Source organism: Sus scrofa, chromosome 3 (assembly GCF_054392235.1).
Source record: "Sus scrofa isolate SSC_HxYL_T2T_F1_AM1 chromosome 3, Sscrofa_HxYL_maternal_Yorkshire_Landrace_v2.0, whole genome shotgun sequence".
Lineage (NCBI taxonomy): Eukaryota > Metazoa > Chordata > Mammalia > Artiodactyla > Suidae > Sus > Sus scrofa.
This window is the reverse complement of record NC_139385.1, coordinates 34,312,488-34,337,766: the sequence shown is the minus strand read 5'-3', so window position 1 is coordinate 34,337,766 and position 25,279 is coordinate 34,312,488. Positions and strand designations below refer to the sequence as shown.

Genomic DNA, 25,279 nt, shown 5'->3' with positions numbered 1-25,279 from the left:
GAACTTTGCAAAGGACAAGGCAGGAGCCCCAGACTCTGCTGGGAATTGTGCGGGAAGGGGAAGTTTTTACTTTTCCCAACTTGGCATCCCCACCTCCACCCACAAGCAAAAAAAAAAAAAAAAAAAAAAAAAAAAAGCCCCAATTGTTGTGACCTCAGACCCCAGGTGTGCCAATCGCTGACCACGTGACCTCGAGCAAGTCATTTTCCTTCTCCGAGCCTCAGTGTCCAAAGCTGAAAAGTGTGTGTGTGTGTGTGTGTGTGTGTGATAGTTATGTAATTCGCAGGGTGCATGTCAGGATCCAAAGAGAATGCGGGTGCCACCCGGCTCTTGAAAGTTCCCTTCAACTGCTCCTCCCCGCCCCAAGAAATTCTCGCAAATGAGGGCGCTGCCTAAAAGTTCCCCGTCTCTCTCCCTCAGTCCCACTCCCTTACCCCGTGTCCACCACCCTCCCCTGTGTGTCTGACACCCTGTGTCTCTCCATCACCGTTTTGGTCTTGTTCTGCCTTTCCTTTCTGTCTCTTCCTGTCTCTCTCTGTCTCGCTGTCTCTGGTCCCTGGGTCTCTAGCTCCAGATCCCCCTCCCTCTCGCTCTCTCCCCGGCCTCTCCGCGCGGTCACACGCACGCACACAGGCCATAAAAGGAAGCCGCGGCGGTGGGCTGGCCACGCGCCAGGCCAGGGACCCGCGGGCGGCCGGGCGCCCCGCTCCCCGCCCGGCCCGGCTCCGAGGTTCCCGGCCGGTCCTCCCTCCCCGGGCGCGGCGGGCGGCGGGCGGCGGGCGGGGGGCGCTGGGCGGGAGACAACCCAAAAAGGGCAGGCGCAGGCTCCTTCCTGCAGGAATTCCCAGCGCCGCATACCAGCCCCGGGCTGCCCGCTCCCCCTGACTAAATATGGTGCAGAGCGGCCTCCCGGCGCCCCGCGGGGGTTGGGGGGGCGGCATCCGAGGCCCGCGGGGTGGAAGAGGGGATCCCTCTGCTCCGGGCGGAGCCAGAAGGGAGCGGACCCCCCAGTCCCAGGTGGGTCCCTGCTGCTTCCAGCCCGAGGGTCTGCGGAGAGGGTTACAGCTGGAAGACCCTTACCAGGCTCCGTGCTTGGCCCTCACCCCATCTTACGCAACAAGCCCTTCCCCGAGCACCAGGTCGGGTGAGGGTGCCGGCTTTATTAATACTCCCATTTTGCAGCCCAGAAAACAGACGCCTTGGAGGAGTGAAGAGATTTGCCCCGGCCCTCACTGGGTCTGGAGCTCACCCTTGCCACAGTTCATTTTCAGAGACTTTAAGGGGAAATGCCCGGGAGAATTTGGCATGAGGCTAAAGACACTGTCTCTGAGGTTGGATAGCTAACTTCGAATCTGCCAGTGCCATTCGCTTGCTCTTTGACCATGGGCAAGTAACTCTCTGGGCCTCAGTTTCCCCATTTGTAAAATAGGAATAACATCGGCCACTTCCTCTCTGCCCAGCAAACCGTCCTTGAGGTGATCCATGTAAAGTGAAGCCAGTACACTGCTGCATGTTAGCTGCTGTTCTTCTCAACAAGCACGGAACCAAGCAGAGCTGCACCAGGCCTTGGGCACATAAGGGGGAGTCAGAGCCTGTTCTGCCCACGATTTGCTTGCAGGCTGCCAGTCGCTCCTGCAGAGTTCAGCATCTCAGACCCTCTGGGTCTCTTCCTCATCCCTTCAGTACCTTACCCAGCTTTCAACCCCCACACCCTCAGGCCCAGCTCCCTACCTCACAATGGGCCTAAGTCAGAGCCAAGCACAGCCAGCATGAATCCAGCTGGCTGGGATGTTAGGGGTCAAGTTCTTTGGAAAATGATGAATGGGCTGCTTCCCCATGTGCTTTTTTTAATGTCTACACTGTAAAAGGAGTGGAAATTGTCCCTGTGTTGGTACAGAGCTGATGCGGAGCAGAGAATAGGAAGGGGGGGAAATGCAGTTGCTCATCACCTTCCCATCCTGCAAAGACAATCCAGAGCAGGCTGTCAGAGTCTAACTCGCTGGCCTCAGACTTAAAACTGGCATTTTCCCAGAGGCATTAACAGGGATATTCCAAAGGGTTGCATTTGATTCTTTAAGGAACTTGGTAATTTTTAATAATTATAATAAAATTATTAATGAATTGTACTGAATTGTTTTGCATTATTTCACCTAATCCTTAAAACAACTCTACGAAGTAGGTTCTCCCCCGCCTCCCACCCCAATTTTGCTGTTGAAAAACTAGGATTGGCAAGTGGAATATCCAGCCAAGTTAGCACAGCTAGTTAATTGTGGAGCATGAATGCAAACCCCACCTGTGTGATAGAGTCCAGGACAAGTCGATGACTTGCTAAGCACCAGTCAGGCAGCCACAGGATTTGAACCTCTCTAAGCCTCAAAGAAAGGCACAGATGGTCAGAATCTTCGCCTCAACGTGGGAAGGCTGAATATAAAGCATTTCAGGGAGTTCCCATTGTGGTTCAGCAGTAATGAACCTGACTAGTACCCAGGACAACACAGGTTAGATCCTGGCCTTCCTCAGTGGGTTAAGGATCCGGGGTTGCCATGAGCTGTGGTGTAGGGTCGCAGATATGGCTAGGATTCTGCTTTGCTATGGCTATGGCTGTGGTGCAGGACGGCAGCTGCAGCTTGGGTTCAACCCCTAGCCTGGGAACTTCCATATGCTGCGGGTGCAGCTCTCAAAAGACAAAAATCAAGTGTTTCATACCTTTCTGGTACACTCTAGAAGTATTCAGGGACAGTATGTGCACACAGTCATTTAGTAGCTATCTGTTCGATGCAAAAGCTCAGATGTTTGAATCTTCAAAATCAGATTCTCTGTTTTATTTCTCATGGCTCAAAAAGCCAGTTAAAGATTGAGGGGGAAAAGTTACTTTCAAAAACATAACTGTGACTGACCTTGAGAGCTGTCAAGTAAGTTTCCTTGGCATGTCTTCAGCGTGTACTGGGAGTTTCCATGAACTCATGGAACAAGATGGCAGTGGGGAAATTTCTCTCTCGGCCTTTTTTTTTTTTTTTTTTTTTTTTCTTCTTCTTCTTTAAAGCAAATAGCTTCAATTTTGCTGCTAGGCTAAAAAAACCTCCAAAGTGGGATGCCCTCCAGTTTTTAACAAAATCAAAGGCTGGGTCCAAGCATGGCTCCTGCATGTGCTACACAATTATTTAAAAGAGCATCATGGAGTTCCTGCTGTGGCTCAGTAGGTTAAGAAGCTGACTAGTGTCCGTGAGGATATGGATTTAATCCCTGGCCTTGCTTAGTGGGTTAAGGATCTGGGGTTGCCACAAGCCAGGGTGTATTTGTAGGTCGCAGACTCAGCTTGGATCTGGCGTGGCTGTGGCTATGGCCAGTGGCTGCAGCTCCAATTTGACCCCTAGCCTGGGAACTTCCATTTGCTGCAGGTGTGGCCCTTAAAAAAAAAAAAAAATGCATCAGCACTCAAGTCATCCAGCTCAAGTCTGCACAGGACTCTGCCTCCTTGTGAAAAGAGGGCCATCTTTCCTGATCACAAGCATGGTTCAGCTCCAAGTCACGTGCACACAAGCCCTCTGTTTCACTCATCACGTCCCCTTGCTCCTCCAGGTACGAGACTGAATTGGATGGTACCTTCTAACGCTCTTTCCTTCAGCACCAGTTTCCAGCTCTGGTGTCTTGGTAACTCCGGATTCTCTACCTCTATCAGGAAGAAGCTTAAAATTCTCAATAAAAGTAGTTTTACAGTTTCTTACAAAAGCAAACATATTCTTACCATATGACCCAGCAAATCACATACCTTGGGGTTTACTCACAGGAGTTGAAAACCTAGGTCCAGACTAAAGCCTGCACACAGTTGTTTATTTACAGTAGCTTTATTCCAAAGACTTAGAAGCAACCGAGACATCCTTTCCATGCAGATGAATGGATAAACTGTGGTACATTCTGACGGCAGAGTATTATTCAGCACTAAAAAGAAATGGGCTAGGAGTTCCTGTCATGAAGCAGCAGAAACAATCCGACTAGGAACCATGAGGTTGCAGGTTCGATCCCTGGCCTCGCTCAGTGAGTTAAGAATCTGGCATTGCTGTGGCTGTGGTGTAGGTCGCAGACGAGGCTTGGATTTAGCATTGCTGTGGCTGTGGCTCTGACTAGACCCCTAGCCTGGGAATCTCCATAGGCCACGGGTGTGGCCCAAAAAAAAAAAAAAAAAAAAAAAAGACAAATAAATAAATAAATGAGCTATCCAGCCTTGAATAGACATGGAGGAAACTTAAATGCATATGATTAAGTGAAAGAAACCAGTATGAAAAGGTTACATTCCATATGAGTCCAACTATGCAATAGTCTGAAAAAGACAGATCTAGGGAGACAGTCAACAGATCAGTGGCTCTGAGAAGGAGGGATGATCGGACAGAGAGCAGAGAATTTTCAGAGCAGTGAACGTACTTGGATATTGTAACGGTGGATTATATATCACTATACATTTATTCAAACCCATTAGGAGCTGAACCCTAATGTCAACAATGGACCTTGAATAGTAATGTGTAAGTTCATCAACTGTAATCAATATACCATTTGGGGGGGATGTGTTGATAATGGGGAGCTGGAGAGGGGGGCAGGGGACACGTGGGAACTCTATGCTTCATATTCAATTTTGCTGTGAACCTAAAACTGCTTTAAAAAATACTCTACTTTTTTAAAAGGTAATTTTACCTCACTTTCGTTTAAAAAAAAAATTAACAAAGATCACGCAACCCTTGCAGAACAGTTGCTAGAAAATGAAATGCCACGTGGCTGGGAAGCCTTGTCCTAAATGCCTTTAAAGGCATCTTCTCACAAATGTTAAGCCTTCATGTACACTTGGCTTTAGGTTAAAAGAACACATCAAATTTTACATAATCATACTGGCATGTGAGTTATACACAAATGTGTTCTTGCACATAATTATAAAGTTATTAGTCCATTCTAAGCAAACATATAGACTGAGCTTAAATTTATCATCTTCAAAAGCCACCTCCATTCCTGCTACAAATCTCTACATTGCCAAAGTTTTAAACATTTTCTTTTCCCAAATCCCTCTTCAGGTCCAATTTCCACCCTATTTTTGTGTAAATCCAAGTTTTTGCCTAAAAATTTTCCTGCATTTCTGAAGGATAACTTCTCTCAAGAACCCCATGAAAACTACTGATGTACTAATTTAGTTTATGAGAATAGTCTTCTGGATCCTCTATATTTATTTATTCATTTTTTTAGGGCAGAATGTGTGGCATATGGAAGTTCCCAGGCTAGGGGTTGTAATTGGAGCTGCAGCCTTCGCCATCTCCACGCAGATCAGAGCCGAGTCGGCGACCTACACCACAGCTCATGGCAACACCGGATCCCTAACCCACTGATCGAGGCCAGGGATCAAACCCGCATCCTCATGGATCCTGGCTGGGTTTGCTACCGCTGAGCCATAACTGGAAGTCTTCTATACTTGTCTTTTCCTTTCTTAAGTGTCTCAGCTCATGCACCTATTTAAATTACTAGAATGCAAATTAACTGACACAATCCAAAGATCCTGTGTTTAGAAATTTCTTCTCAACTTTTGAAGCAACCAAGTCCTCTACTGTGGATAATCATAAAAATATTATAGTTTCTTAAAGACGGTTTTCGCTTTTCCAAATATAAAAATGTAACACTAAATATGCTTTTTAAGTTCTATGTAGCCCCACAGATTACGACACTGTCCCCTTAGAAATAACACCACCAGCCCCTAGCACTGCTACCCTCTGAGGAGTAACTGTCCCAGGGGGACACAGCTGATGCCAGGACACGTTCATTAGGAAAAGTTCCCCTCCCTCCACCTCACCCTCCAACCCTGCAACAACCTGGTAGCTGGAGATCCCAAAGAAGGCTTAGGGAGCCCTTGCCAAGCATTTTTTTTTAGGGCTGCACCTGAGGTATAAGGAGGTTTCCAGGCTAAGGGTCAAATGAGAGCTACAGCTGCCAGCCTACACCACAGCCACAGCAACTCGGGATCCAAGCCACATCTGCAACCTGCACCACAGCTCTCGGCAATGCATGATCCTTAACCCACTGAGTGAGGCCAGGGATCGAACCCACATCCTCATGGATACTAGTCGGGTTTGTTACTGCTGAGCCACAACGGAACCTCTCGCCAAGCATTCTGATTCCCAAGTACATCTCTTGATGACAGAAAAGTCATAGGAACACACTTTGCTCAAAGTAAGTTGCTTAATTTTTTTATTATTAAATGATACAAAGTATAAAAGTTGCCTAGATACAAACAAGTTACAGAATAACACATACAAATGCATTATGGACTACATGTGACAATTCTGTTTAGCTTTTATTTTAATGATTTTATATTAGTATCCAAAATGATCAACTCTAGCATTGTTTCTTAATCTAGTCCTGTGTGAGTACAATTCCTGAGGTAAACTTAGTGTCCACTGCCAACAGCCTTGGATGTAAACCAAATCCTCCGAGAAGAATTCAGATATTTATATTCCCACATATAATACAATAGAATGAATAATTGTAATCAGATACTATAGATTTCATTTTAAAAATGGAAATGAGTCCTTACAATATTTCTATATCTGTGTACATAAATTTTTTTGGCCATGCCAGGTCACGCGGCCACAGATCAAACCCACGCCACTACAGTGACAATGTCTGATCCTAACCCACTGTGCCACCATGGAACTCTAGTATATGTAATTTTAGCCCACCAATAAGGCCTCTCAAAATCCTTTGACTTGAAAAGTATGCTTTAAGGGGATTTCTTTAATAATATTCTGCATTCAGGAGTTCCCATCGTGGCTCAGTGGAAACGAATCTGACTAGCATTCCTGAGGACACAGGTTCGATCCCTGGCCTCACTCAGTGTGTTAAGGATCCGGCATTGCCGTGAGCTGTGGTGTAGGTTGCAGACTTGGCTTGGATCCCATGTTGCTGTGGCTATGGCTTAGGCCAGTGGCTACAGCTCCAATTAGACCCCTAAGCCTGGGAACCGCCATATGCCGTGAGTACAGCCCTAAAAAGACAATAATAATAATAATTTTATGCAATCAGATTAAAAATTCTTTGTTCATTAGCACCAAAAATAAAATCAAAAGTTTCAATAATTTCCCAAAGCACACAGACTCAATACCCTGAAAAGAATGTCAATTCTGCCGGAGTTCCTGTTGGGGTGCAGTGGTTAATGAATCCGACTAGGAACCATGAGATTGCAGGTTCAATCCTTGGCCTTGCTCAGTGGGTTAAGGATCTGGCGTTGCCGTGAGCTGTGGTGTGGGTCGCAGATGCGACTCGGATCCCGTGTTGCTGTGGCTCTGACGTAGGCTGGCGGCTACAGCTCCGATTGGACCCCTAGCCTGGGAACCTCCATATGTCGCAGGTGCAGCCCTAGAAAAGGCAGAAAAAAAAAGAAAAGAAGAATGTCAATTCTGCCATTAAAGCCCTTATCACCTTCCCTGCGGAAAAGGTTTAAGCTAAACGTTGCCCGTGTATAGGTGCCCATGCCATTCTGAATATACCTTACGACTTGGCCAATCAGGCTCTGTCTACTATAATAGTTTGTTGTTTCCAGGAAAGTCAGCCTGAAGACTGAAGCCTGAAGACTTCACATTATAAAAATGGCAACAAATATCAAAGTAGCATTTGAGGGATAACACTGGAAGAGCTCTTACCATTTTTCCACCCCAAGAATAAAAACTGACATCTAACAAGCCTTTCGGAGCCCATCTATGTAGGCGTTGGCCCTTTCGTGGCTCATCTTGTAATTGCACAACTGAAGGCCATGTGGAGGTTGAACAATGACATCTTTTAAAAGGTACTTTCTGGTATTTTTCCTAAAGCCTGTCTCTTCATGCTCATTTCACATTCTTCATGTAATAAACTCTTTGTTTTACTTGGAATAAAATTAAAAGAATTATTCCCCCCCACCCACCTTTTAATTAGGTCTTCTAGGAGAAGCCAAAAGGGTCTAAGGAAAGAAAAAGTACATTGTTTCCTAGTTTAAAAGTTTAGATAGTCATTTAGATATTTAAACCTAAATATAAATGGTTATCTGAAAAATAACTAGCCCTCGCAAAAGATCAAACTTTATAGGACTTATAGTTTTGTTGGCTTTAGTATTCTTTAAAAAAAATTTTAACATAAATGAATTTTCCTATAAATCCACATAATTCCAGCCTGAAGGAAATTTAATTAATATGCCATAGTAAAGAACAGAGCATATGGCTATAAAGACCTGATTTTTTTCTTTTTTAAGAAAAATTTACAGGGTACTTAAAAAAAAAAAAAAAAAAAAAAAAGGGAGTTCCCGTCGTGGCTCAGTGGTTAACTAATCCGACTAGGAACCATGAGGTTGCGGGTTCGATCCCTGGCCTCTCTCAGTGGGTTAAGGATTCGGCATTGCTGTGAGCTGTGGTGTAGGTTGCGGACACGGCTCAGATCCCGCATTGCTGTGGCTCTGGCGTAGGCCTGTGGCTACAGCTCCAATTAGACCCCTAGCCTGGGAACCTCCTTATGCCGCAGGTGCAGCCCTAGAAAAGGCAAAAAGAGAAAAAACAAACAAACAAAAACACCCCAAAAAACCTTTTCATTTCTCACAAATTAAAGGACCTTTAAAATATTCCTAATGGAGTTCCCACTGTGGCACAATGGGATCAGCAGCGGCTCTGCAGCGCCAGGACATAGATTCCACCCCTGGCCTGGCACAGTGGGTTAAAGGATCCAGCGTTGCCAGCAAAGGCAGCCTAGGTTGCAACAGTGGTGCCGATCTGATCTCTGGTTCAGAAACTCCATGTGCTGCATCGCAGCCAAGAAAGGAAAAATAAAATATTCCTAAAAACCATACATCTTCTTTCAAGTCAAATCCAATAAGTTAGATGACAGAGTCAGCTTTTATTCACAGACATGGTAAAACAAGAGGGGCTAAAGGTTTTGCAGAAACTCACATTTCTACCAAGTACAAAGACTAGTGATGAATTCTGGTGACACTGGGAGAATAAATAAGTTATTTAATACATACAAGTTAAAGATAAAAGATGCCCCGGATGGACATGTCATCTCTTGGCTGCAGGAAGGCGCACATCTTCTGCATTGGGGCTCCTCCTCTGCTCCTTCTGTGGGCAGGGCAGGCGCTCCTCTGCAAGGAACAGAGGCCAAGGTCAGCACTCAGCCCAAGTCAGACTCTCTACATATATTTTAGGGTGTTATATATTTAATATTGCATGAATTCTTTAGACAGCTTAGTACAATGAAAAAAGGTATTTATTAAACACTATTCAAGAAATCAGAAATGTTTAGCACTAGGGACTCAAATTATTCGGAAGTGTTTCTTGACTAATTTTTTTTAAGGGAACAGAGTATACCCTGGCATAAACCTATGTGTAAGTCCTGGCAAGCTTCTCTTACACTATGTAAGGAATGGAATTCACAAGAAAGGACTGTGTGTTCAATTAATATTTTGAGGGATGCCAAAGCTCAACTAGAGGGAAAAAAACTCCAAAGTTTTCAACTAGAAATCCTCCCAGCACCCTCTTGTGGCAAGAAGAAAACTAGCACAGTTTACATCTTTTTACCCAAATCAGAACTCTGTCCCCAAAATTGCAGAAAATGTTCTTCAGCCAAAAACAAGACAAGAAAGTTCTATGCAGATTCAGAAGAGTCCAGAGCCCTGTGCCCATACACTGTGCTCCAGAATAGAAAAGAAGGGGCCCTCTTTTATTTGGCGGTGGCGGGGGAGGTGTACAGGGCAGAAGTATTTGAATTAAAAGAAGATGGAGTTCCTACTGTGGTGCAGAGGAAACGAATCCAACTAGGAACCACGAGGTTGCGGGTCGCAGACACAGCTTGGATCTTGCATTGCTGTGGCTGTGGCTGGCAGCTCTAGCTCCAATTAGACCCCTAGCCTGGGAACCTCCATATGCCATGAATGCAGCCCTAAAAAGCAAACAAAAACAAAAACAAAAACAAAACAAAAATACAAAAAACAAAAAAAACTAAGAAGAATTAATATCTAAATGTGACAAAAATGTGATGCGCAAACTAAATTCCTAAGAAAACATGACCCCCTAAACTCCCCAAACATTTACAACTAAAACACCCCAAAATCTTTTTAATGACCATTTTGATAAAAGGAGACAAAGAATATAAATTTGGACAAATTGTCAGAAATAGGCAATTTCAGCACAAAAAACGCAGACTGGATTTGAACATTCTGAAGTTGACTGTACACACAGTCTTGTTAACCCAGAGCAGCTCATCATCCTTGCAAGTGATGGGCCAGCCAACACCAACAGAGGTCTGGATCTCAGGTGAAAAGCTACCTCCCTCAATTTCAGGCAACTTTGCTGGAAGAACAAATTAACAACATCCTGAGGGCAAAACCATTTGAGGTTTTCTAGAGACGTGTTATAAAAGGATGAATGTTCTTCGTGTACTCAGTCGATATGCAATAAAGTTGAGCTGATAATGATTTTTCTCTAATATAAAATATCTGGGCTTTTATTTACAGCAAAAACTACTTTGCTTTCAATATTAGCAGCATTACTGAACTGGCTACCACTTCAAAGGTGACTGCCTATTATATGAACCTCCTTCATTTTCTTCTGCACTTTGCAAGTGTTCATAAAAGGAGTGCTTTCATGTTGGCATGCTTTGGACTTATTTTTAAATAAAAGAGAACTTGGAGTTCCTGTTGTGGCTCAGCGGGTTATAAACCTGACTAGTATCCATGATTTCAAGGGTTCGATCCCTGGCCTCACTCAGTGAGTTAAGGGTCTGGCGTTGCCGTGAGCTGTGGTGGGGGTCATAGACACAGCTCAGATCCCAAGGTGCTGTGGCTATTGTGTCAGCCAACAGCTGCAGCTCAGATTCAACCCCTAGCCTGGGAACTTCCATATACCATGGAAGTGGACCTAAAAAGCCAACCCCCTCCAAAACAAACAAACAAACAAAAACCCCATAAATAAATAAAAGAGAATTTAATTTTAGTGTAACGAGAAGGTATATAATCTGAAGAGTAATTATTTCGTATCTTTATAACCTTCTCAGTGTTGTCAAATGAAACTTACATACCAAAATTCTTCACAAGTCACTGCACAAAGAGGTACCTGTTGTGCCAGGAACTTTTTTGATAATCAAGAAAAATAACAGGCAGTATCATTATTCTCCTATTAGTGCACTCAGCCCCCCTTCCCAGTCTTCCACAGACCAGATACCCAAAGCTTTATTGACCTGAATTGAATTCTTTGATGTCTCTGGCACTTTATACAGAGGAGCCAAAGTAACCCAAGGATGCGTGCATCCTCTCTACTTCGCCCCACCCCATGTCCCCATCAGAACTAAAATACCAGCGTCACAGGTCTGCTGCAGTGACGCGTGTTAATGCGTACAATACCCACTGGTGACAATTAAATACGAAAACTAGGATTACCATGTATTCTCAGTAAGCATGTAAACTTGTAAAGCCTTTTCGAAGGGCAATTAGACAGTATCTACTATTTTTTTACATTTCTATTATCTACCTATTTTTTTAATATGTCTATATTTCGAACCAGCAACTCTACTGCTAGGCATCTACATAAGAAAAATACTTGTGTGGACAAAGAAGTAATGCTACCATGCAATACTGTAAAAGCAAACAATTTAAAGCAAATGAAAGTCTATCAGGAAAGAGTGATCAGCAACAGGCCTATGGAATACTGCACAGACTTAAGACTGAGGTAGAAGCTGATCTAGGTCTAGAGTGAAAGAAGCAAACTGTAGGATAACATATGCAGGGACAGAGCATATAAATTTAAATCTGTAGCAATGACTTCTGAAAGGACACCCACCAAGCTGCTCCCTCCTGTGGAAGGGAGGAAAATGGAGGAATTAGGGAGAGGCAAGGAGGGAGAAGGTTAAAGAGAATTTCACATTATATCACTGATGTTGAGAGATTTACTCATGTGCTCTGTAGTTTTGTTTTGCTTCTTAAGTACTTGCCAAGTAGTAGGCACTAGTGACAATTCCTTACCAATACTTGAAAAAGGAACTAGGGAAACTTCCCCATACTCTTTAAGGGAAAAGGGCCCAGGAATGGCAATCAGGGTGCTGATTCTGCTAAAAATGATCAGCTACAGGCTTTAGATGAGTCAGCAAACCTCTTAGGCTTTGTTTTATCAATTGTAAAATATTCGATGGGAATGATTTCTTCTCCAATGCCCTATCAACTCAGAATTCTAAGACACACTGAAGAATAACTCCTAGTTAAGTCAGAACTGACCTCTAAGAGATCACCTGGCTTCACAAACAGATTGCTTTCAGATCTTAAGAGACATGGCAAATATGTCATATGATCGATATTGCTCATGGCAGTTTAGAAAACTATAAAAGACAATTTACAATTTAGCTCTTTCTTAAAAATTTAGTTCAACAGTCAGGGTTTATATTCATTCTGATAATTAGCTGCCTGAGTCCAAGCTATGACTTTCCTTAAAAAGAGAGATCAATTCTCTGCCTTAAAAAGAAAGATCGGAGTTCCCGTCATGGCACAGCGGAGACAAATCCGACTAGGAACCATGAGGTTGTGGGTTTGATCTCTGGCCTCGCTCAGTGGGTTAAGGATCTGGCATTGCCGTGAGCTGTGGTGTAGGTTGTAGCTGCAGCTCAGATCTGGCGTGGCTGTGGTATAGGCTGGCAACTATAGCTCCAATTAGATCTCTAGCCTCGGAATCTTCATATGCTGCAGGTGCGGCCCTCAAAAGACAAAAACAAAAAACAAAAAAGAAAAAAGAAAGAAAGATCAATTCTCTGAGCCATAAACCATTCAATTCAGATTATCAAACTGAGGTCCTACTGCTGACATAATCAAAACGACTGAAAGCTCAGTGGAAGAATGAGTGTGCTTAGAAGAAGTACAAGCTGTTCTCCTAAGAATTTACTCTTTGTAGATAACTACAATGCTACCACAAAAAGTATTCTCCCTGCAAAAAAAGAATCCCAAAGATGCAAAGGACACATAAACCTGTGACTTCTTTATCTACATTCAGCAATATTGCCTTTTTTTCAGTTTTAGAGGGGGAAAAAAGTTGTTAACTTGATAAAAAGCTCTTTCTTCAGTATGATAAGGATCTAAGCTGCTCCAAAGAGTGCAAATCTATGTGAAAATCAAGCTCTTCAATACTTCTCTATAGAAATTACACCTAAGAATTGTTTTCAGTCATCTCTCCACCCCTTTCAAGAATCTCTTTCCAAAAAGCATTTTGTTTTCTTGAGGATAAATAACACAGGCTAACTATATTAGATATAAATGGAATTAAACTATCACTCAAATTCTCAGGAAGAATTATTCCAAAGATAAAAGTAGATAGGAAGAGAAATAGACTTGTTGAGAGATAAATGATAAGTCTCAGAAAACTCATACCCATTTGCTTTCTTCCGCTAGGTTGTCTGCCATGATTTGGGTTTGGAGGCTGAAGTGAAGACCCTTTCAGAAACGCCTTTTGGATGTCATCCTTAGTTCCACGCAAGAAATGAGCTAAAATCCCATATAAAAGAGGTCTATAGCAGGGAGAAAACCAAAAATCAATTAAATGTGCAAAAATAGCAAAAGCTTAAAAACATCTATTCTTTAAAAGGTGGCCTCTAACACCAAATATAGCCAAATAATTCACTAGACTTAAAAGAAGAAAGCTGCATAGTTATTATCCAAATTGCAAACTGTTTGTGCTTTTTTAGATTCAAGAGTACCATTTCACTCTAAAGACAATTTTAAAACCCAGAGAAAACATGTTAAGTTAAATTTCATCTAAAGTGAAATACCATTTCAAGTAATGCATAGGAATTCAGCTTCTAAACTCCAGAGTCCAGTATAAGACTTTCCAGTACCTAACACTGCCTGATGAAAAACAACTACTCAATAAATACTTAGTGGATAAATAAATCCTTGCCTGGGTTCAAATTCTGACCCTGCCACTTGACCTCAGCGAGATTCTTAACATCCCCAGCTTCATAAACATTTCTTCCTCTAAATGAGAATAAGCCTAGTCTCTACCTCACAGGGCAAATGAATTAATAAATGACCAAATGAATTAATAAATGTCAAGTGTTTAGAAGTGTGCCTGGCCCATATTAGGTGGTAATTAAATGCAATCTACAGAGGTCAGGTAAGAACTAATATTTAAAAAGCTACTTTATGGTTCACAAAACACTCTTCCCTCTCTTCATCTTGTCCTTACCTTGTGATGCCATAATCATCACCCCCAATTTATAAGAAAACCACAGCTCACAGGAATCACAGAGACCACTTAGATAATAAACAAAGTTTACACTTGAACCCTAAGTCCCAAGTTCTTTTTCTTACAGTGTGCTGCCTGAAGATTTAAATTAGTGCCCTTGCATAAATGGAGGCAGCTGTGATGACAACAAAGAGAGGTCTGCCCTGGAGTTCCCGTGGTGGCTGAGCGGGTTGAGAATCCTACTAATATCCATGAGGATGTGGGTTCGATCTCTGGCTTTGCTCAGTGGGTTAAGGATCCAGTGTTGCCATGAGCTGTGGTGTAGGTCATAGATGCATTTCAGATCCTGCATTGCTATGGCTGTAGCTTAGGCTGGCAGCTGCAGTTCAGATTCGACCCTAGGGCCTGGGAACTTCCATATGCTGCAGGCATGGCCCTAAACAAGCAAAAGAGAGCAAGAGCAAGAGAGGTTTGTGCTTGTTTTCAATCTCACAGCTGAACTGGCCTTTCTGAGTCTCCATCTATGAGCATGTGTGAGAGTTTAAAGTATGACATCCTTTCCCTTCAAAAGGTAGAGTCTAGTTGCCCTTTTCTTGAATATGAGCCGAACACACTTCTCAGGAACTGAGTAAGGCATTCAGTCACAACTTCAGAGGCTAGGTCATAAACGGCATTGTGGCTTCCTCCTTGCCTTCTCTCTTGGTCACCCTCTCTGGGGGAAGTCAGTTGCCATGTCATGAGGACACTTAAGCTGTACTATGGAAAGGGCCATGTGGTGAAGAATGGAGGCCTCCTATAAACAGCCACGTGAGTAAGCCACAGAGAAACAGACCCTCCAGCCCCAGACAAGCCTTCAGCTGACCATATCCCTGGTCAACATCTTCACTGCAATCTCATGAAAGAGGCCGAGCCAGATCAGTCACAGAAGCCACTCCCAGGCTGCTCACCATAGATAATGGCTGCTGGGTTTTTGTTTTGGTTTTGTTTTGTTTTTTGCTTTTGAGGGCCATGCCTGTGGCACATGGAAGTTCCCAGGCTAGGGGCTGAATCGGAGCTACAGCTGCTGGCCTACACCACAACCACAGCCATGCTGGATCCTTAATCCACTGAGCAGAGCCAGGGATTGAACCTGCATTTTTATGGATAGTAGTTGGGTTTGTTTCCACTAAGCCACACTCCAGTGTTTGCTGTTTTTAAACCACCAAATTCTGGAGTAATCTGTTATAAAGCAATAAATAACTAATGGCACACAAAAACAATTTTTTCCATACCACAAGGAAACCAAGAGAGTAAGTTTCTCTATTTAATAGACGTCTCAGCTCTTACAAAAGCATCATCCATGAATACATAATACGTCTCTGCCTACTTTAAACCAATGTTTCCCAAAGTGTTGACAGGTCAAAGAAGGTTTTTTAACTTAAAAAAGTCTATTTTCCAAATTTACAATAAAATTTGCCTAGGATTTAAAATTTTTAAGATTTAACTATTTTTAATGTTATTAGAACATATATAACAAGTACATTTAACCTGCAACTACGGTGAATATTAAAGTTTCCTTTAAAAAAAAAAATCCTAAGTTAACAACAGATAATTGCGTTTTGGGTTTTGGGTTTTTTTTTTTTTTTTTAGTTTTATTGAAGTATACTTCATTTACAAGGCTGTGATAATTTCTACTGTACAACAAAGTGACCCAGTCATACACACACACACATACTTATTCTCTCTCAGATTCCTTTCCCACATAGATAATCACAGAGTACTGGGCAGAGTTGTCTGTGCTATACAGCAGGGATAACTGCTGCTCAAGTACAGCTTCAAAATGCCTGGTTTGCAATATTGAAAAACGAAAACTTTGAAAACTAATTTTCTTCATAGATTTGGCACAAACTCATTTGGTGGCAGGGCTTGACCTAATCTAAGGCTGTTGTACACTTTCTCCTACTTCTTGTGAAAATTCTTAAGCTTGACTAAAAGACATTAATGTGACTGTGGAGTCCTGCTTCCGACTTCTGCTGGCCGCACACCTGGTGTTTGGTATCGGGAACATATGACTTTTTGAAATTGGAAAGCTTTTCAATGGAAATGTTTGAAACAAAGCAGTAAGCGTCTTTTAGTAGGCAAACTGTTGGCAGTGTGTTGGCATACGTTGGAGAGAAATGAGCCCAACAGCTCCTGAGCAGCAGATCACTGAGGTCGGACAGGGGCTACTGCGGAGGCAGATGTGATAGGACTCGCAGAACAATGGGAGGAAAAATGAGCAAGAGCCAGAAAGGCAAGTGAGAGCTTGGATCAAGACCTGAATGGCTATACGAGGAAGCCATGAGGGGGGTGTGAAGAGATGAAAATAACAGATTTGATTTTTGGACACAGTGAGTTTGAGACGCCAGCAGAAATGTGGGCCCACAATTCAGGAGATCTGTCAGATCTGAAGCAGAGTCACCCGCATGGAGGCATTAGTAAAGACTTGAGAATACTTAGAAAAGTGGGCAGTGGGACAAGAGGAAAAGAAAGTTAAGGATAAAACCTCGGAGGAGTTCCTGCTGTGGTGCAGTGGGTTAAGAATCCAACGAAGCAGCTTGGGTTGCTGTGGAGGTGGGGGTTCGATCCCCAGCCCGGTACACTGTGTTGAAGGATCCAGTGGTGCTATAGTTGTGACTCAGATTCAATCCCTGGCCCAGGAAATTCCATATGCTATGGGCGAGGCCATTAAAAAAGTGAAAAAATAGAAACAACAAAGACAGTAAAGGGGCATAAAAGACAAATGACAGAAAGTGTTTTAGGAGTTCTGTGGTGTAGGTTATAGATGTGGTTCAGATCCTGAGTTGCTGTGGCTGTGGTGTAGGCCGGCAGCTACAGCTCATATTGGACCCCCACCCTGGGAACTTCCATATGCCCCATGTGCAGGCCTAAAAAGAAAAAAAAAAAAAAAAGTGTTTTAAGGAAGAGTTCTCGATATTACAAAATGTTGCAGTAACTCAAGTAAAACTGAGCTTCTCCAACTGGAAATAGATATATACCCGCTCAGTGCTGGGGTCTTGGTACAAAGTACAGGATAAAGGTGGCAAGTGATGCTGGAACATGAATTTTACACGAAGACCCCGGGGAGAGTTCAAATTAATTGACTTGTCATTCAAAACTTTTCATAGTAAAACCAACTATTATACCGTGAAATAGAGTGGAAAAAAAGTCTATAAGCCTTCAAAAGAGAAAGCATAAGACTTCGAGGAAATTTCTTGCTGGGGAAGGTTGCTCTGAGCTAGGTTCCCAGGCCTCCTAGGTACTTTTTTTTTTTTTTGCCATTCAAGCATCCTTGTGGAAAAAGTTTAAGAAACACTAAAGTAAGAAAAAAAAAAAAAAAACTAGGAGTTCCTGTTATGGCTCAACAGGTCAAGAACCCAAATCTGAGAGGATGCAGGTTCCATCCCTGGCCTTGCTCAGTGGGTTAAGGATCCAGTGTTGCCGCAGGCTGTGGTGTAGGTTTCAGATGCAACATGGATCCAGTGTTGTTATGGCTGTGGTGGAGGCCAGTAGCTGCAGCTTGGATTTGACCCCTAGGCTGGGAACTTCCATATGCCGCAGGTTCAGCCCTTAAAAACAAAAAAACCTACTAGGAAGTGCACAGTTTTGGTATAAACAGTGAGGGGAGAACTTAAAAGGCAGATGAGGCAAAAGGGGATAATAAAATGAAAGGAGCGGGTTGATTTTCACTAAAGTCAGTGGTAAAAAGGAATGGATAGGTTTTTGTAAAGAGGGGAGATTTGAGTCCTTTCCTAAGTTGAAGTGCAGGAGGCAGTGAGCAGGAAGAGTTAAATGTGAGGAAGAAAACACCTGCGAGAGCACAGCCTCAGACAAAAAACACAAAGATGGGTCAAGAAGCCAAGAGGTGGGACCCAGGCCTCTGAAAGCACAGGCATTTTAGCTCGAGGGCAGACTTCACCACTGCACACCTTGGATGTGGTACAGCGCTAGACACACACTGGACCCAAACAAATACCTGCTGAATTAAAATGAAATAAAACCACCACTAGGCAATTATGACTCCAATACAACAATATCTGAAAACTGATTTTTTTAACAAACTTCTTACATTGTATTATCCTTTGATTCTTCAAATGCGTTGAGTTCACGGATCAGAAACTGTCTGTCCAATGGAACTACAGGTTGACCAGATTCTGGGGGGAAAATCAAACACTGAGTCTTTATTAATCTAAAAAGTGAATAGGATTTTGATAAGAACCCCATTTATAAGGTATACACATTTTTAGATTTTAGAAGAATGATACTGGCACACACCAAGGCAGAGCCAACTGTACATGATTTTATGACTTTGCAAATATCTACTTTGTTACATGCATAACCTCAATTCGGTTTAACATAAATTAATTTTTTAAACCCCCAATCTTGAGTTGGGAAAATACTGTTTCTACATAGTAGATTTCCTATTTTCTAAGAAACCTGTGAATTAAATACATGACAGCACTGATGTCCATTTGGTGGCAATAAGTCTAAAAGTAAAACGAACACTAATATCAAGTGCTGTCAAGGATACAGGGCACCTGGACCTCTCAGGCTTTGCTGGTAGGAGAAAGAAATGGTACGTCCATTTACACAAGTAAGCATACACTTATCCTACACAGCCCAAGCAATCCCACTCCTAGCTCTTTACCCAAGAGAAATGAAAACAATGTTCAGATGAAAACTTGTAAGTGAATGTTTATGGCAATTTGCCTCATCATTGCCAAAATCTAGAAGACAATCCAAATGTCCATCAGTTGATAACAGGTAATTTGACCCTGCAATACTATGGAATGCTATCTGGGGGGAAAAAACAGCATAGTCACAAATGTGCTATGCTGAGTAAAAGAAAGCAGACGCAAAATACTATATCCTACATGGTGTCATGTTATGACGTTCAGGAAAAGGCAAATGATAGGTACAGAAAACAACAGATCAGAGGTTGCTGGGGTTGGGAATAGTCTATAAAGGGGCACAGGAAATTTTTAAAAATTTACTTTGTCTTTTTAGGGCCACACCTGAGGCATATGGAGGTTCCCAGGCTAGGGGTTTAATTGGAGCCACAGCCACGTCAGATCTGAGCAGAGCCTGCGACCTACACCATAGCTCACGGCAACGCTGGATCCTTACCCCACTGAGCAAGGCCAGGGATCAAACCTTTGTCCTCATGGATGCTGGTCAGATTCGTTTCTGCTGAGCCATGACAGGAACTCCTTTTTGTTAAAGTATAGTTAAGGTACAATGTTGTTAAGACAGGAAATTTTTTCAGGTGATGGAAATGTTCTATATCATGATTGTGACTAGTGGTAGTTACATAACTGTATGAATTTGGCAAAATCCAAAATCTATATACTCAAAATAGTAAATTATATGTTAATTAAGTCTTATTTTTTAAAAAAAAGCCAAGACACTGTTGAAACAAAACTACTGTCACTATATTTCATTCTTGTATTAGTCCAAGACATCTAATTGTTAATATATTCAGAGTTCTTGTGGCTCAGTGGGTTATGAACCCAACAAGTATCCATGAAGATTCAGGTTCGATGCCCAGCCTCACTCAGTGGGTTAAGGATCCGGTGTTGTCATGAGCTGTGATGGAGGTCCAAGATGCATCTCGGATCCCACGTTGCTGTGGCTATAGCATAGGCTGGCAGCTGCAGCTCCAATTCAACCCCTAGCCTGGGAACCTCCATATGCCATGAAAAAAAGAGCCAAAAAAAAAAAAAAAGAGATAAATATTTTCATATTCTTCTTTTCTGAGTATTAATGGTATACAGCCATCTTTAACAAACTGAGGAGAGTGAAGATGCTGATAAAGGTCCTTAAATCAAAAAAAAGTCATCAGTCTTTAGTTAAGCTATATGCTTAAGTAAAAGATCCGTAATATTAACAAAAGATCTATCAAACGGAAAGTTCCACCATCACAAATAAGGAATCTATTCTCTTTCAAAGTCTACTTCATGATCTCTTTTCTTTGATGAGGCATTTTCTCCGAGGCACCAAATATTCTTAAAGCACAGATTAAACCTTTCGCAAGGGAATCAAATGACACACATGCAAGGTGTCTTGCTCATCCTCCCAGCCTCATCTCCCCCAGCCCCGGAGTAATGCCGAGCTTGACTACTGTGCATATCCTTTCAGGTCGTGTGCTTTCTTTCTTGAGAAATAAAATTTAACAGAGCAAGTAAATTTCGGTTTAACTGCTGACCCTCTCCCCCAGTACCATTTCTCTCCCATCCCTAGAATGAGTTTGGAGTTTACCTTCCCAATCCTTTCTTTCTTTTTTATTTAAATACAGTTGATTCACAATGCTGTATTAGTTTCAGATGTACAACACAGTGATTTGAAATTACTATAGACGATCTAATTCTATTTCAATAACATGCTTTTACATACATTTTTATACATGCCTAATCAATACACAGTAGCACTATCTTGAGGCCTTATATCCAATGTTTTATACTTTTAATAAAGAACATATACATTAATCTGTATGTGTGTTTCTAAAGCATATACATAGAAAAAAGACTGGCAGCAAGTAGGAGAAAATGTAAATAATTGTTTATTCTCAGTATCAGGAATTACGGATAATTTGTTAAAGTATACACCTAGTTTAAGTGTTTATTTATTTCCCCCTACAATACAATAAGTATCATGAGAACCAGTTCCAGTCCGTGGGATTTTTATGTCCCAGTCTTGTCCCAGATGACACTGTTTAGTAATGAAAATAGATTTCTAAGCTAAATATTTTCTGAGAATTGGGGGAAAGGAAGAGACAGATTTTACCTCAGGTGATTAACAATAAATCACCTCTTACCTGCTATAAGGACAGATGCTGTATATTTATATTTGTTGAATTCCAAATACTCCCGAATTAATTCATTAATTAGAAGGTTTTCATGAGACAATGATGGTCGGGGTTCACTTTCATCATCTAGGGCATTGAAAACTTCAGCCCGAATCCTTGCTTTTAAATGCCCTAATACGCCTCTTTTTTCCAAGGTGTCCTTTAAAACTGTTAAATATAAAACATTTACTGCTTCAATTGTAGAAAAGATTTTGTCATTCTTAGGCATACTTTGAAGGAAAATGTTTAAAAGATAAATGGCATAACATCCACTTTGTCTACACATTGTGACACACTGAATAATCATCACATGAGCTACCACAAGCCACATTTGTAATAAAGAATAAAGTTCCTAAGTTGCGATGATTTACCATCCTTATATATTTAAGCAGATGCAAATTTATCTTTCTAACATTGTCACTGTCAGAGGCTAAAGACTGATACACATTTTGTTTGTTTGTTTGTTTTTTTAGGACCGCACCTGAGGCATATGGAGGTTCCCAGGCTAGGGGTCGAATCAGAGCTGCAGCTGCCGGCCTGCGCCACAGCCACAGCCATGACAGATTCAAGCCGCACCTGCGACCTACGCCGCAGCTCACACGCCAGATCCTTAACCTACTGAGCAAGGCCAGGGATCGAACCCGCATCCTCATGGATGCTGATCGGGTTCATAACTGCTGAACCATACACATTCTTTAGTGAGGAAAAACAGGGAGAGAATTATACTCAGTTTACTGGGACCCGAACTTACCTCCTGATGTCCATATCTTTTCAAGAGTGATTATCACTGTAGACAGGTTCTATATGTCACTAAAAACCCCCGGTCTAGAAATTAGATGATTAAAAATAACAAGTACATTCCAAAAAGGAAGGACTATGTCATGTCTTTTGTATAAAAAGTGATACCCAGAATCCTTGGGAAATGGCCCATTCTGAACAAAATGGTGTGTTTTGGTTTTTGTGGTTTTATTTGCTTTTGTTTTTTGTTTGTTGTTGTTATTGTTTATGGCTGCCCCTGTGGTATATGGAAGTTCCCAGGCTAGGGGTCAAATCAGGCTGCAGCTGAGGCCTTCCTCACAGCCACAGCCACACTGGATCCAAGCCACATCTGTAACCTACACCACAGCTTATAGCAACACTGTATCCCCAACCCACTAAGTGAGGCCAAGGTTGGAACCCACATCCTTACAGAGACAACATCAGGTCCTTAACCCTCTGAGCCACAACCGGAACTCCTTATTTGCTTTTTTAAAGACAATTTTGAGTTATATCCTTAAAGTAGTAAGACTCTGAAATTGTAAACCTAGTTAGAAATTTAACACACAACTTTCTAAATGCCATCTTAAGGAATGAAGGATATGTATGCTGAATGTAATCTAACTTCTTGATGAGCAAGGATCTTTCTGACAAATATCAGTAGTTAGGACAATGTGATTTGGCTATAAATACTGTCATGGATAGGGCTGAATTGGTATCATTCCTTGCAATGGGCTGGAACCTTTTATTCTCTTGAGTTGTCCCTAGTGGCTAAGTTAACAACTCCAGAGAATCAACACAGTTCCCTCACGATGCCTGGAACAGAGTAAGAGCTCAATAAATGCTACCTGCTGGCATTACAATACTGTGCTATATACAATTGGTGTAAAAAATATTGCTTCATGCTGTATTGTGCCAAAGGTACACCACAACAATGACAATTCATGAGAGGGAGCCCATATAGGCACTGACATAAAATTTTTTCAAGTTTTGATAAACAACCACAAAAACTTGGGTCATATGATTAAAGAGATACAATCTAGACTAGCCTTTAACCTTTCTTGCTCTTTATATTTAGATCATCCCCTGGACCTTTTTTTTGCAGGAATGTTGAGTAGATTTATACCAATCAGACTTTGTAACAGGCCTATAAAAGGAAGGAACAGCTTTATTATGTTGGGATCATAACCGAACCCTTGTCCTCTAATTCCATCTTTGGAAATCCGATGGAGAAACATTTCCCCCGGTCTCTGCTCCTACCAGTTACTCTGTATTTACACACAGCACAGCCTCAAACTCATGAGAGAAATAAGAATTAATGAAGCTGGAGTTAGGAAACCTAACAGATCTCATCACGACCTCAGTGGTGGATCACCAACTCCTGTCTCGGTTGCCTTCTCCACAATAATGGGCTCTACCTCTGAGAGGAGGAACCAAGGAAAGTGGAAAAATGTGAGGTGAAAGTGCTTTAAAAAGGTACAAATGAAAATGCAAACATTTTCACTGGGTTTCTCTTGAACGCTAAACACATTCATTGCTGTACAACAGAAACTGGCACAACACTGTAAATCGACTATAATTTTTTAAAAAAAGTAAAAATAAATAAAGCTTAAAAAACAAAAAACCCACCAGAAGTTCCCATTGTGGCTCAGGGGAAACAAATCTGACTAGCATCCATTAGGACATAGGTTCAGTCCCCGGCCTCGCTCAGTGGGTTAAGGATCTAGCCTTGTGGTGAGCTGTGGTGTAGGTCAGATATGGCTCAGATCCTGCATTGCTGTGGCTGTGGTGTAGGCCAGTGGCTACAGCTCCGATTCAACCCCTAGCCTGGGAACCTCCATATGCCGCAGGTTTGGCCCTAAAAAGATTAAAAAACGAAAATAAAACCCACCAAAAAACACATTCAGAACCTTGGAATGCAGAAAAAAAACCCATAAAGGGCTCCTTACATCCATGCAGGACATCCCTGGTCCCCAGAGAGGTTTGGGGTTCCAAATTACCCTGACCTTCTCTGTTATCACGTTTATTATGACACATGTACCATAACAAGGTCTTTAGGAAGAGGTTCTTAACCTGGCTTAAATCCTTGGAAGCTGCATGCACTATTAGAGGTGATCTTTGTTTCCTGGGGGAGGGTTCACCAATTCCTGGGAAGTCTATCCTTGTGGATAGGGGTACTTCTTTTTATTGATGGTTCACCAGCTCAGGGCTGCAAATATACATTACTCTCAATAGTTCCTGAATCATATTCTCAAATCATACCCTCCACGCCAAATCTCTAACAATTACTGATTGAGAGTCTAGATTCCCTGAAGACTGGAATTGGTTTGACTAGCCAGGCAGCAACAGCATTCAGGAATTAAGGCCTGCAGACCTGGGGCAGCATCTCTAGATTCTCACTCTCTGCTGCTTTCTAGCTAAATTACTCTGGAGGAGCTGTTTCACTTCTCAGCACCTCCATCTCCTAATCTCTGAAATGGGCATAGGGTTGTTACACGGAATCAATTCACTAAAGTTGGGCAGTGCCTGACCCAGAAAGCTCCATCATAATAACTATAATTATTACTACCTGTCTGGATATCGATGTCAAAATTAACAGTGCACCAACGTTCGGAGCTTAAGCATACCAACAGTTGTGGAACTTTTCCCAGAAAGACTGGACAATGGCCAGCCCAGGCATCATTCTACTTCCAGTTTTTCCCAATGGAAACTCGGGACCTACCTCGCAGGGGGTTGTAAGGATTCAGGGAGATAACCACGAAAATGGTTTAGGATTGTGTTTAGGTTTGTAATCATCAACCGAGAGGGAAAGGTCAGGCCCAAGGCCTCGCCCCTGAAAGGATCCAGAAGGATGCGCCAGAGCCCCCAGATGCAGGACTGCAAGCCTCTCAGGTACCTGTGGATCCTGGCTCTCCTCCAGCTCAAAGCCGCTTCAAAAACTGCCCCTGTGCCACCACATCCCTCCAGGGCCCTCGCCCAGCGGGCCACCACATCCGCCGGACGCAACGCAGGCCCCGATGCTACAGAACGACCCCCGGAAGGGCTGACTCTAGTGTTCCGCCCCCTCTTTTCGTCCCATCCTTTTCACAGGCTGAAGGCCGACGCGTCTCACTCGGAAAGCCTCCTATTTGCACTCACCAGCCTTCAGCTCGGCGACAGTCGCCATTTTTCAACGGCCGCCAGGGGCGCGCCTCGGCCGTGCGCGTGCGCAGCTCCGCCCGGCTCCGCGGCATGGTCTGCAGCCAATAGGCGCGCTGCTCTGGCCGCTCCCAGTCCCGCCCCTCTCCGTTTATGCCCTCCGTGGTTGGGTGGGTGGTGACGGTCCAGAGAGACCCCACCAATCAAGGAGGAGGGAGGGGAAGCCGGAACAGAGGCACCTGAGCCGCCCGAAGTGCTTGTCGTTGCTAGTTAACCTGTATTAAGCCTGGGGTTCTCAAATTTAGCTTGCGTC

The 25,279-nt window shown here is 42.8% G+C and overlaps 1 protein-coding gene across 3 annotated transcripts; it reads right to left on the bottom strand.

Annotated features, from left to right (window-relative positions):
- Window positions 1-6,202: 6,202 nt before the first annotated feature.
- On the bottom strand, window positions 6,203-25,025 carry CEP20 (centrosomal protein 20). 3 transcript variants are annotated; one of them, XR_014840725.1, is made up of 6 exons: window positions 24,967-25,022; window positions 21,043-21,240; window positions 18,298-18,382; window positions 13,397-13,533; window positions 8,498-9,133; window positions 6,203-7,355 (listed from the first exon to the last, which is right to left on the bottom strand). XR_014840725.1 is itself a non-coding variant. In XM_003361820.4 (5 exons), the coding sequence occupies exons 1-5, from the start codon at window positions 24,992-24,994 to the stop codon at window positions 9,051-9,053; spliced, it is 531 nt and encodes a 176-aa protein (XP_003361868.2). In that variant the 5' UTR covers window positions 24,995-25,022; the 3' UTR covers window positions 6,203-9,050. The 3 variants fall into 3 exon arrangements, 1 of the variants encoding a protein (XP_003361868.2); XM_003361820.4 differs by having other exon boundaries at window positions 6,203-9,133; XR_014840726.1 differs by lacking the exon at window positions 6,203-7,355 and having other exon boundaries at window positions 8,870-9,899; window positions 10,877-13,533; window positions 24,967-25,025.
- Window positions 25,026-25,279: the final 254 nt, after the last annotated feature.